Genomic DNA, 13,814 nt, shown 5'->3' with positions numbered 1-13,814 from the left:
GACAATATAAATACGCAAAAACAACTGAACTATGGTTTTCTCTGTATTATAGCCCAGCAAACTGTCATGATTCGTGGCTAAATCACGTGTAACTTTTACACATTACTGGTATGGCTCAGTACACAGTAACTCGTGCCCTGACGAATTACAAAACTGGTGCCTAGTCGGGCCTAAATATTCTTCCCTGTAGTTACATCTTAGTTGTGATAGGTCTGCAGATGCTGGGGGCCTGTGCTACGTCACTTTAAAGATCCTTCTGGCCCAGTGCTGCCGCAGAACAAAAGAAAAAGAAAACAGGCTGACATAAATCGGTCACACTCTGCACCACACAATGACAGATGGCGACGGCTGCTAATGTACGGGTGAGGCTTGTCAACAGTGGCTCACACCCAATGTTGGCACCTCAGGTGCCAGACGTGTAGGACCGCAATTTCTGCCGGCATAACACGGCGTGTCATAAACGTATTATGACAAAAGTGTAGTGTCCCCGAATCACTGTTTACAGTAATGTTACGATATCAATGTTAAGACTCGAGCGGGGGCCGTATTTTCATGAGGTCGAGCAAAGGGCGGTGACGAGGGATCCTCTGGAGCACCGGGGCACTAATGAAACTCCGTTCAATTATCGGTGAGAGTTTTATAATCCCTCGGGCTTCTTCCCGGCACTGCCTAGTAGCAATTGTACCGAATCTGTGAGTTCGGAAGTAAGTTACGTATTATCGGGTATATGTAGGCGGGATAAAAGTGTACGGTAGATTACGGTAAAAAGAGAAGGTGAACACACTTGCACAAACAAAAAGAGAAAGTAAGATGACAGAAAAGGTTCTGTCATCTTACTTTCTTTTTTTGTTTGTGCAAGTAGTTTCACTCTGTATTCACCTTCCCTTTTTACCGTAATTTACCGTACAGTCGAATCTGCGAGTCCGTACCTCTCGAAAGTGCGATGTGACGTTCCGGCGCCCGGCGAGCGAGTTGCCGACTGCGTGCCCTGGCGCGCATTCCCTGCGGTCGGCGGCACGGCCCGTACGAGGGTGCGGCACGGCCCGTACGAGGGTGCGGCAGTCCGGACTCTCCGCAGCCTGGCGGGACTGTGGACGTCTGTCGGAACGTCGACACTCTCAAATAAGTGAAGATGCACTCGGGCTAGATTCCGTACCGTAGCCCAGTAATTTGTTGTCGCGGAGGCAGAAGACCCGCCGGCGATGCCGGCTGGCAGAGTGGCAGTCACGGAACGTTGCCGGTAATGCGGTATTCGTACCGACCCAGTAGTGGCAAGCACGTGCCCTCCGCCCGAGTCGAACGGCTCGCAGGCGGGCAGATGGACTGTCCGTCCGCGGAAGGTCGGCTCGGACCCCACCCTCGGTCGGTCACTGTTACGACCGGCAGGCCTGTGGCTCGCACATCGGAAGTACCCTCCGCAGCCTGACAGCTGTGGACATGTAGCAGTAGATTACAAGTTGGCAGCAGTGTGTAGGCAATTTTTAAATTCACCAGAGTATCCTGCAGCTTAACACAGCTGGTCTTCCATTAATACCTATGATGCATACGGAACTGCTCGATTTCAGAACGACAGAGGTTTTACAGAAGGTGATGACATGATCCTCTGCCCTCCACCTCTCTCTCTCTCTCTCTCTCTCTCTCTCTCTCTCTCTCTCTCTCTCTCTCTCTGTTCCTGGTGACCAAGTTTGCCCTCGCAATAAAAAGTTCGCGGTTCACTTGCCCGTCAAATGGTAGCCACGCGATGTGTCGGTCCTCTTGATCTGTTCGAACAGTGTCCTTCGTGGGTTTCTTCGCCAGAGTAGATCTGATATAATGATCAGAATATCCATTTTTTCTGAATACCGTCGTCAGATAGTTAATCTCTGAGGCGAAATGATCCTTGTCCAAAATAGTCCTTGCTCTGTGTACCAAGGTATTCGGCATAGCTCACTTCTGAGCTGGGTTGAAAATTATGTTCATTTAGATATAAATCTGTATGTGTCGGTTTTCTGGTTTTCTGTACACAGAATGTCAGACACGTCAATCTGATTTTTACTCCACCGGCACATCTGAGAAGGGTAACTTCCCGTCCTTCTCCACCCCCACTGTAAATCTTATGTTCTGGTGTATACCATTCAAATGGTCAACAAACTGCTGCAGTGCCTCATTGCCGTGTGGCCAGATCAAAAATGTATCGTCAACATACCTGAAGAAGCAGAACAGATGTAAGGGAACACTGTTTGACGCTCGTTCTTTGAAATCCTCCACGAAAAAGTAAGCTGTGGCCGGTGACAGTGGCGAACCCGTGGCTGTTCTGTCAGTCATTTCATAATATTTTCCACCATTCAAAAAATAGGTGGTCATCAAAGTGTGTCGAAATAACTTCAGTATTTCAGGAGAAAAATGAGCAGCCAACAGTTTTAATGTATCTTCCACCGGTACCATTGTAAACAGAGAGACCACATCTAGGCTGATTGTGATGTCATTTGGACTTATCCTCATCTGTTTTATGATGTCAAAAAACATTTTTGAGTTATTAATATGATGGTTACAGTGGCTGACTATAGGTGCTAATAATTTGGTTAAGTATTTTGCCAACCGATATGTAGGAGACCCAATAGCACAAACAATAGGTCGCAACGGGACCCCATCCTTCTGTACCTTGGGTAGACCGTATATCCTGGGTGCCCCCTCCCCTCTCTGCCCCGGTGGCCTCAGTGCTCTTGGTCGTAGATTCTTGACTAGTTCTTCTGGGAGGACAGAGCAGAAAGACGGGGGAGCTACTGAAAAACTAAGTCCTGTTGTGGGATCCCGTTTAAGAATCTGGTACATGGTATCTTCCAATAATAGGGCCACTTTCTTATGATAATCGGTAGGATTGAGGATAACTGTGGCATTCCTTTTGTCGGCTGGTAGCACAACTAACTCTTCATCCTTCCACAAAGATTTCAATGCCAGTTTCTCCACTCTGCTTACATTGGACTTAAGAGGCTTGCTTGTTGCTAAAATCTGACTAGTGGCAAGCCTTACCTCATCTGCTGCCTCTTCAGGAAGGTGCCGAACCCCTTGTTTTACTCCACTGATAATCTCGGCCACTGGTAGCTTTTGTGGAGCTGGAGAAAAGTTCAATCCCTTACTGAGAACCGAGATAGAGCGTCGTCAGTTTCTTTGTTGGAGAAGTTGATAAGAGTGATGTGCGTCCGTGGATCCAGAAATTCCTTCTCCACGGTTAAGGGGCACAAATTTATCAGCCTTTTTTTTTTTTTTTTTTTTTTTTCTGTAGTCTTGCTTAAATTAGCTTGCTGATGCGCAGCCAGGGTCATGTCTACCCATTCCCAGTTCCAATGTGACAAAACTGCAGACAAAAACAGATGGCAACTGTATAAGGAGTGAGCAATGGCATCCAGTTCATACCTTGTATGATGTATCCTCTCCCTGATGATCGCATGACTTGTCTTCTGGAAAATTCTATTCACTGCAGCAGTTCGGATGTGATGTTTGACAACTGCAAAATTTGGTACAACTTCCTTGTCACGACAACATCCTCCCCATAGAGGAAACTAATATGACTACTAACTCTTTCCTGACAGTATTCTTGGTTTACTTGCTGCGTCAAATTTGGATAAATTCCCAAGCTTTTGATGCCTACCTCCGTCATCTTCATCAGGGGTAAAACTGATTGTCGTGGTCCGGGGAGGCTTCTGCTTTTATGAGCAGCAGACGGCTTCTCATTGGCTGGATGACGTCATGGAGAAAACGGTGGTGGCCTCTATGTCCATAGATTTTGTTTGCGTGCTTTATCCAGCATTGCTTGCAGCGCCATCCATCACGACAGGTGGAGAACTGTGAGGAATGCAAGAAGTCTCCCTCTGCGCGCTTCCGTGCATTACTGAGTGCATATCCAGAGTCTCTGTTGAAATTATTTTCACATAGTCTAATTTCAATTGCTTCCCTGATGACAGTCTCAATAGTTTGAAGTGTGAGCTAGTATTCGTGTTTCATCGAATAAAATCTTATGTTTATTTAGCAAACTGTGCTCAGCCACCGCTGATTTCTCTAGATACCTGTGTTTCAGGTGACGCTGATGTTCCACACAGCGATTGGCAACAGTTCTTATAGACTAGCCCACATAATTTTTGCCACACTACAAGGAATGCTGTAAATTCCCAGTACTCTTGGGCCGAGATTATCTTTCACGGGTCGCCACTAGTCGGATTTTAGCAACAGCCAAGCCTCCTAAGTCCAGTGTAAGCAGAGTGGAGAAACTGGCATTGATATCTTTGGGGAAGGATGAAGGATTAGTTGTGCTACCAACCGACAAATGGAATGCCACAGATATCCTCAGTGCTACCGATTATCAGATCATCATAAGAAAATGGCCCTATTATTGGAAGATACCATGTACCGGATTCTTAAATGGGATTCCACAGCACTTAGCACGAAGACAGGGGAGCTACTGAAGAACTAGTCAAGAATCTAAGACCAAGAGCACCAAGGCCACCCAGGATATACGGTCTACCCAAGGTACAGAAGGATGGGGTCCCGTTGAGACCTATTGTTAGTGCTATTGCGTCTCCTACATATCGGTTGGCAAAATACTTGAACAAATTATTAGCACCTACAGTCGGCCACTGTTGCCATCATATTAATAACTCCAAAATGTTTGTTGACTTTCATAAAGCAGATGAGGATGGGTCAGAGTGACATCATGATCAGCCTAGATGTGGTCCCTTTCTTTGTTTACAAAGGTACCGTTGGAAGATACGTTAAAACTGTTGGCTGCTCATTTTTCTCCTGAAATACTGAAGTTATTTCGACACACTTTGATTACCACCTATTTTTTGTATGGCGGAAAATATTATGAAATGACTGACAGAACAACCATGGGCTCGCACTGTCACCGGCAATAGCTAACCTTTTCATGGAGGATTTCGAAGAACGAGCGTTTAATAGTGTTCCCTTATGTCTATCCTGCTTCTTCAGGTATGTTGACGATACATTTTTAACCTGGCCACATAGCAATCAGGCACTGCAACAGTTTGTTCATCATTTTAATGGTATACACCAGAACATAAGATTTACAGTGGAGGTGGAGAAGGATGGCAAGTTACCCTTCTTAGATGTGCTGATGGAGCGAAAATCAGATGGATGTCTCGAAAATTCTGTGTACAGAAAACAGACGCATACAGATTTATATCTAAACGCACATAGTTTTCACCACCCAGTCTCAGAAGAGAGCTATGCTGAATACCTTGGTACACAGAGCAAGGACTATTTTGGGCAAGGATCATCTCACCTCCGAGATTAACCATCTGACGACGGTATTCAGAAAAAATGGATATTCTGATCGTGATATCAGATCTACTCTGGTGAAGAAACCTACGAAGGACTCGGTTCGAATAGATCAAGAGGACCAACACATCGCGCGGCTACCATTCTGCAGTGCAATGATCAGCAAGATAGGTAGAGTCCTGAGCCGGCAGGGAATCAGACCAGTCTTCCGGGCACACAGGAAGAGTAAGGTAATGTTACTACAAGTGAAAGATAATCTCGACCTGCGAGTACTGGGAATTTACAGCATTCCTTGTGAGTGTGGCAAAAATTACGTGGGCCAGTCTATAAGAACTGTTGCCGATAGCTGTGTGGAATATCGGCGTCACCTGAAATGCAGGTATCTAGAGAAATCGGCTGTGGCTGGGCACTGTTTGTTAAATAAAAATAAGATTTTATTCGATGAAACAAGAATACTTGCTCACACTTCAAACTATTGGGACTCTGTCATCAGGGAACCAGTTGAAATTAGACTGTGATAATAATTTCAACAGACTCTGGATATGCACTCAGCAATGCATGGAAGCGTGCAGTTGATTCAGAAAGAGCGCAGAGGGAGACTTCTTACATTCCTCGCAGTTCTCTGCCTGTTGCGATGGAGGGCGCTGCAAGCAATGCTGGATAAAGCGCGCAATCAAAATCTACGGACATAGAGGCCACCACCTCCGTACGCGCCGTTTTCACTGTAACGTCATCCTGCGAATGAGAAGCCGTCCACTGCTTATACAAGCGGAAGCCTCACCGGTCCACGACAATCAGTTTTACCCCTAACGAAGATGACGGAGGTAGTCATTGAAAGCTCGTGGTTTTATCCAAATTTGATGCGGCAGGTAAACAGAGAACTTTTTATGCGAGGACTCAGTCGCAAAAGACTTCGTAGTCGAGTGTGCTCTCATTCTGAGCCTGTCAGCACTCGCATGTGCTCTACTGTTTAACTTTAGGGTTTCACAATGTTTCGTTATGCGAAGTTTACAACCTGAAAGGCTATATTGTGACACCTCTAGATGAAGTTAATACATTTAGGTTCGTTGCAGGAGAGCATTCTGTCTACTCTGTACTGTTATCAAAGTGCTGAATCAGTTCTTGGCTTCTCTCACAATCTCATGAAACAAGCTTCCAGCTTCCTTCTACTTCAGGCTCCAGTGTTGACACTCATTTATGACACCGTCATATCCAACAGATGTTCCCCACTTAGCGATGTCTGACAGTTTCTAACAAAAAAAAAAAAATTCTTTACTTGCTTACTATTCTACTGTGCAACAATAATGAAAGGAGTTTGTCAAAAGGAAGCCTTTTCCATTTTATCACTCAAATTTTTTCTCTCTACTAGGAAACTACTGACAATGAAACCTGCAGAAAACCTGTTGAGTAGTTAAAAAGTCATTTTTTGTCATTAACAACTTGTAGCACTATCTTGTGTTCAGTCATATTGCTTCAAGGTGTGACATTTGTTTCCTTTTTTCACAGGGTGGTCAAGTTATTGACAGTTTTTGGATTATGAAAGATGAGCACAGGGCTTACGAGTACAGCGTCATTTGAAGATAATTGAAAAAATTATTTCATTGGTGCCAATTTTATGTTAAAACGTAACATCTTTGTGTGTGTATTTAATTATTAAATGTATGTCAAATTCCTATGAGAAAGGTGCAGTCATATATATGTTATTGTGATGGCAGTTTAATTGCTGTGAATACATGTTCTTTCTGTGGAAGTTATGTGATATCAGTACAAGTCTGTTTTATTCAATCATAGGATATACAATTATGTAAATTTAAGGTTTGCGTGTGTACTGTAGGTTTGTGGAGACAGGATATGCTATCAAGTAATTAAATTAGTAATGTCAATTGCTGCACCATTTCTTTCCAGTTACTGCTATTAAAAATTAATGTTAGAGTCTGAAGTAGAAAATTGATGTTTCTAGTTCCAACTTACATATTGGTGTTTTCCCATCTATGTACTGTGTGTGAAATTCTATACCTATCATCATCATTTTGTTCAGGCTATAGATATTATTATTGTTATTATTATTATTATTATTATTATTATTGTTATTATTGAAAACCATAACTCATAATAACCTGAATATTTAGTACCAGCATATCAAACTCAGTTAGAGAAAATTATCCAGATACAAATTGTTTAAGTTCTCTGTTTAGAAATGACAGTGATTATTAAAATACCAGTAGCATTGATTATTGTTAATTATTTGTGTAAAGGTCTGTGATGTTATTACATGTGATACTGAAATGGAAGTGTGATATTTTGTTATATAATAGATATTGTCATTTATTTTTGTAATTAAGTTTACTATTTTAACTACAAATTGCCATATAAACATATTCATGTTAATTTATCGACACCACTCTAGTTCCCCTTCATTGTTAATTTGTACTCTTGTAATAGACTTTAATCTATAAAATTAAATGTATTTCAGTGTTTGAAGTATTTCATTTTTGATTACCCCTTATGTAATTAAAAATCTGTAGCCCAATTTACATAAATTGCATGCCTGTGAATAAGAAGGGGAAGTGTTACACAAGCAACAGTTCCTAATACAGCATGACTGTGATGATCTGTTATGTTTGGTGCTCTGTTAATGCTGGATTATCAAATATATCAGATTATCAAGGTCATTTTTAAAAACCTGGTTTAAAAAAAGGGTATAAGCAAAACCTGCAGTTTTAACATACAAATACAAGTAACTTATATCTAAAAAGAAAGATCATGAGACTTACCAAACAAAAGCGCTGGCAGGTCGATAGACACACAAACATACACACAAAATTCTAGCTTTCGCAACCAACGGTTGCCTCGTCAGGAAAGAGGGAAGGAGAGGGAAAGACGAAAGGATTTGGGTTTTAAGGGAGAGGGTAAGGAGTCATTCCAATCCCGGGAGTGGAAAGACTTACCTTAGGGGGAAAAAAGGACAGGTATACACTCGCGCGCACGCACACACACACATATCCATCCACACATATACAGGCACAAGCAGACATTTGTAAAGGCAAAGAGTTTGGGCAGGGATGTCAGTCGAGGTGGAAGAACAGAGGCAAAGATATTGTTGAAAGACAGGTGAGGTATGAGCGGCGGCAAATTGAAATTAGCGGAGATTGAGGCCTGGCGGATAGCGAGAAGAGAGGATATGCTGAAGGGCAAGTTCCCATCTCCGGAGTTCTGACAGGTTGGTGTTAGTGGGAAGTATCCAGATAACCCGGATGGTGTAACACTGTGCCAAGATGTGCTGGCCGTGCACCAAGGCATGTTTAGTCACAGGGTGATCCTCATTACCAACAAACACTGTCTGCCTGTGTCCATTCATGCGAATGGACAGTTTGTTGCTGGTCATTTCCACATAGAAGGCTTCACAGTGTAGGCAGGTCAGTTGGTAAATCACGTGGGTGCTTTCACATGTGGCTCTGCCTTTGATCGTGTACACCTTCCGGGTTACAGGACTGGAGTAGGTGGTGGTGGGAGGGTACATGGGACAGGTTTTACACCGAGGGTGGTTACAAGGGTAGGAGCCAGAGGGTAGGGAAGGTGGTTTGGGGATTTCATAGGGATGAACTAAGTGGTTACGAAGGTTAGGTGGAAGGCGGAAAGACACTCTAGGTGGAGTGGGGAGGATTTCATGAAGGATGGATCATATTTCAGGGCAGGATTTGAGGAAGTCGTATCCCTGCTGGAGAGCCACATTCAGAATCTCATCCAGTCCCGGAAAGTATCCTGTCACAAGTGGGGCACTTTTGGGGTTCTTTTGTGGGAGGTTCCGGGTTTGAGAAGATGAGGAAGTGGCTCTGGTTATTTGCTTCTGTACCAGGTCGGGAGGGTAGTTACGGGATGCAAAAGCAGTTTTCAGGTTGTTGGTGTAATGGTTCAGGGATTCCGGACTGGAGCAGATTCGTTTGCCACGAAGACCTAGGCTGTAGGGAAGGGAGTGTTTGATGTGGAATGGGTGGCAGCTGTCATAATGGAGGTACTGTTGGTTGTTGGTGGGTTTGATGTGGACGGACATGTGAAGCTGGCCATTGGACAGGTGGAGGTCAACGTCAAGGAAAGTGGCATGGGATTTAGAGTAGGACCAGGTGAATTTGATGGAACCAAAGGAGTTGAGGTTGGAGAGGAAATTCTGGAGTTGTTCTTCACTGTGAGTCCAGATCATGAAAATGTCATCAATAAATCTGTACCAAACTTTGGGTTGGCAGGCCTGGGTAACCAAGAAGGCTTCTTCTAAGCGACCCATGAATAGGTTGGCGTACGAGGGGGCCATCCTGGTACCCATGGCTGTTCCCTTTAATTGTTGGTATGTCTGGCCTTCGAAAGTGAAGAAGTTGTGGGTCAGGATGAAGCTGGCTAAGGTAATGAGGAAAGAGGTTTTAGGTAGGGTGGCAGGTGATCGGCGTGAAAGGAAGTGCTCCATCGCAGTGAGGCACTGGACATGCGGAATATTTGTGTATAAGGAAGTGGCATCAATGGTTACAAGGATGGTTTCCGGGGGTAACAGACTGGGTAGGGATTCCAGGCGTTTGAGAAAGTGGTTGGTGTCTTTGATGAAGGATGGGAGACTGCATGTAATGGGTTGAAGGTGTTGATCTACGTAGGCAGAGATGCGTTCTGTGGGGGCTTGGTAACCAGCTACAATGGGACGGCTGGGATGATTGAGTTTGTGAATTTTAGGAAGAAGGTAGAAGGTAGGGGTGCGGGGGTGTTGGTGGGGTCAGGAGGTTGATGGAGTCAGGTGAAAGGTTTTGTAGGGGGCCTAAGGTTCTGAGGATTCCTTGAAGCTCCACCTGGACATCAGGAATGGGATTACCTTCGCAAATTTTGTAAGTAGTGTTGTCTGAAAGCTGACGCAGTCCCTCAGCCACATACTCCCGACGATCAAGTACCACAGTCGTGGAACCCTTGTCCGCCGGAAGAATGACGATGGATAGGTCAGCCTTCAATCACGGATAGCCTGGGCTTCAGCAGTGGTGATGTTGGGAGTAGGATTAAGGTTTTTTAAGAAGGATTGAGAGGCAAGACTGGAAGTCAGAAATTCCTGGAAGGTTAGGAGAGGGTGATTTTGAGGAAGAGGTGGTGGGTCCCACTGTGACGGAGGACGGAACTGTTCCAGGCAGGGTTCAATTTGGATAGTGTCTTGGGGAGTTGGATCATTAGGAGTAGGATTAGGATCATTTTTCTTCATGGCAAAGTGATATTTCCAGCAGAGAGTATGGGTGTAGGACAGTAAATCTTTGACGAGGGCTGTTTGGTTAAATCTGGGAGTGGGGCTGAAGGTTAGGCCTTTGGATAGGACAGAGGTTTCGGATTGGGAGAGAGGTTTGGAGGAAAGGTTAACTACAGAATTGGGGTGTTGCGGTTCCAGATTGTGTTGATGGGAATTTTGAGGTTTTGGAGGGAGTGGAGCTGGAAGTGGGCGATTGAGTAGATGGGAGAGATTGGGTTTGTGTGCAATGACAGGAGGTTGAGGTTACACATCCACTTAGCTAATCAACACACCTGTCAACTCCTATCCTTAATAAAAGTCCTCAATCTTTCCTCTCCCACATCTACACCGGTTGTTCAGAGCATCCTCCTACAGGCCAACCGCAAATTAGAACAGCATGCCACCCTCCACCTTAAACTATCCAATGTCCTGGTTTCCCACCTCCGGAAAAGCAACTCACCCTTCACAACCTTTCCAGCAAACCTCAACCTCATTGCACACAAACCCAGTCTCTCCCATCTACTCAATCTCCCACTTCCAGCTCCACTCCCTCCAAAACCTCAAAATTCCAATCAACACAATCTGGAACCACAACACCCCAACATCACCACTGCTGAAGCCCAGGCTAACCGTGATCTGAAGGCTGACCAATCCATCATCATTCTTCCAGCAGACAAGGGTTCCACGACTGTAGTACTTGATCGTCGGGAGTATGTGGCTGAGGGACTGCGTCAGCTTTCAGACAACACAATCCTAAACTCAGATTGGAATGTATACCGTAGAGACAGGCTGAACAGTGAAGGGGGAGGCGTGTTTATAGCGATAAGAAGTGCAATAGTATCGAAGGAAATTGACGGAGATCCGAAATGTGAAATGATCTGGGTGAAGGTCACGGTAAGAGCAGGCTCAGACATGGTAATTGGATGTCTCTATAGGCCCCCTGGCTCAACAGCTGTTGTGGCTGAGCACCTGAAGGATAATTTGGAAAATATTTCGAGTAGATTTCCCCACCATGTTATAGTTCTGGGTGGAGATTTTAATTTGCCGGATATAGACTGGGAGACTCAAACGTTCATAACGGGTGGCAGGGACAAAGAATCCTGTGAAATTTTTTTAAGTGCTTTATCTGAAAACTACCTTGAACAGTTAAACGGAGAACCGACTCGTGGGGATAACATATTAGACCTTCTGGTGACAAACAGACCCGAACTATTTGAAAAAGTTAACGCAGAACAGGGAATCAGCGATCATAAAGCGGTTACGGCATCGATGATTTCAGCCGTAAATAGGAATATTAAAAAGGGTAGAAAGATTTTTCTGTTTAGAAAAAGTGACAAAAAGCAGATTTCAGAGTACCTGTTGGCTCAACACAAAAGTTTTGTCTCAAGTACAGATAGTGTTGAGGATCATTGGACAAAGTTCAAAACCGTCGTACATTATGCGTTAGATGAGTATGTGCCAAGCAAGATCGTAAGCGATGGAAAAGAGCCACCGTGGTTCAACAACCGAGTTAGAAAACTGCTGCGGAAGCAAAGGGAACTTCACAGCAAACATAAACATAGCCAAAGCCTTGCAGACAAACAAAAATTACGCGAAGCGAAATGTAGTGTGAGGAGGGCTATGCGAGAGGCTTTCAATGAATTCGAAAGTAAAGTTCTATGTACTGACTTGGCAGAAAATCCTAAGAAATTTTGGTCTTATGTCAAAGCGGTAGGTGCATCAAAACAAAATGTCCAGACACTCTGTGACCAAAATGGTACTGAAACAGAGGATGACAGACTAAAGGCCGAAATACTAAATGTCTTTTTCCAAAGTTGTTTCACAGAGGAAGATTGCACTGTAGTTCCTTCTCTAGATTGTCGCACAGATGACAAAATGGTAGATATCGAAATAGACGACAGAGGGATAGAGAAACAATTAAAATCGCTCAGAAGAGGAAAGGCCTCTGGACCTGATGGGATACCAGTTCAATTTTACACAGAGTACGCGAGGGAACTTGCCCCCCTTCTTGCAGCGGTGTACCGTAGGTCTCTAGAAGAGCGTAGCGTTCCAAAGGATTGGAAAAGGGCACAGGTAATCCCCGTTTTCAAGAAGGGACGTCGAACAGATGTGCAGAACTATAGACCTATATCTCTAACGTCGATCAGTTGTAGAATTTTGGAACACGTATTGTGTTCGAGTATAATGACTTTTCTGGAGACTAGAAATCTACTCTGTAGGAATCAGCATGGGTTTCGAAAAAGACGGTCATGTGAAACCCAGCTCGCGCTATTCGTCCACGAGACTCAGAGGGCCATAGACACGGGTTCACAGGTAGATGCCGTGTTTCTTGACTTCCGCAAGGCGTTTGATACAGTTCCCCACAGTCGTTTAATGAACAAAGTAAGAGCATATGGACTATCAGACCAATTGTGTGATTGGATTGAGGAGTTCCTAGATAACAGGACGCAGCATGTTATTCTCAATGGAGAGAAGTCTTCCGAAGTAAGAGTGATTTCAGGTGCGCCGCAGGGGAGTGTCATAGGACCGTTGTTATTCACAATATACATAAATGACCTGGTGGATGACATCGGAAGTTCAGTGAGGCTTTTTGCAGATGATGTTGTGGTGTACCGAGAGGTTGTAACAATGGAAAATTGTACTGAAATGCAGGAGGATCTGCAGCGAATTGACGCATGGTGCAGGGAGTGGCAATTGAATCTCAATGTAGACAAGTGTAATGTGCTGCAAATATACAGAAAGATAGATCCTTTATCATTTAGCTACAAAATAGCAGGTCAGCAACTGGAAGTAGTTAATACCATAAATTATCTGGGAGTACGCATTAGGAGTGATTTAAAATGGAATGATCATATAATGTTGATCGTCGGTAAAGCAGATGCCAGACTGAGATTCATTGGAAGAATTCTAAGGAAATGCAATCCGAAAACAAAGGAAGTAGGTTACAGTACGCTTGTTCGCCCACTGCTTGAATACTGCTCAGCAGTGTGGGATCCGTACCAGATAGGGTTGATAGAAGAGATAGAGAAGATCCAACGGAGAGCAGCGCGCTTCGTTACAGGATCATTTAGTAATCGCGAAAGCGTTACGGAGATGATAGATAAACTCCAGTGGAAGACTCTGCAGGAGAGACGCTCAGTAGCTCGGTACGGGCTTTTATTGAAGTTTCGAGAACATACCTTCACCGAAGAGTCAAGCAGTATATTGCTCCCTCCTACGTATATCTCGCGAAGAGACCATGAGGATAAAATCAGAGAGATTAGAGCCCACACGGAGGCATACCGACAATCCTTCTTTA

General features: G+C 44.3%; 1 protein-coding gene across 2 annotated transcripts in view; it reads left to right on the top strand.

Annotated features, from left to right (window-relative positions):
• Positions 1 to 7,748, top strand: part of LOC126106644 (acid phosphatase type 7-like) — a 198,895-nt gene extending 191,147 nt beyond the window's left edge. For both annotated transcript variants that reach the window (XM_049913001.1, XM_049913000.1), the window contains exon 10: positions 6,778 to 7,748. In XM_049913001.1, coding sequence (XP_049768958.1) covers positions 6,778 to 6,849 — 72 coding nt within the window. In that variant the 3' untranslated portion in view covers positions 6,850 to 7,748. The remainder of the gene's footprint in view (positions 1 to 6,777) is intronic.
• Positions 7,749 to 13,814: the final 6,066 nt, after the last annotated feature.

Source organism: Schistocerca cancellata, chromosome 10 (genome assembly GCF_023864275.1).
Source record: "Schistocerca cancellata isolate TAMUIC-IGC-003103 chromosome 10, iqSchCanc2.1, whole genome shotgun sequence".
In the NCBI taxonomy this organism is placed as follows: Eukaryota; Metazoa; Arthropoda; class Insecta; order Orthoptera; family Acrididae; genus Schistocerca; species Schistocerca cancellata.
This window is presented reverse-complemented; position numbering and strand designations above follow the sequence as displayed.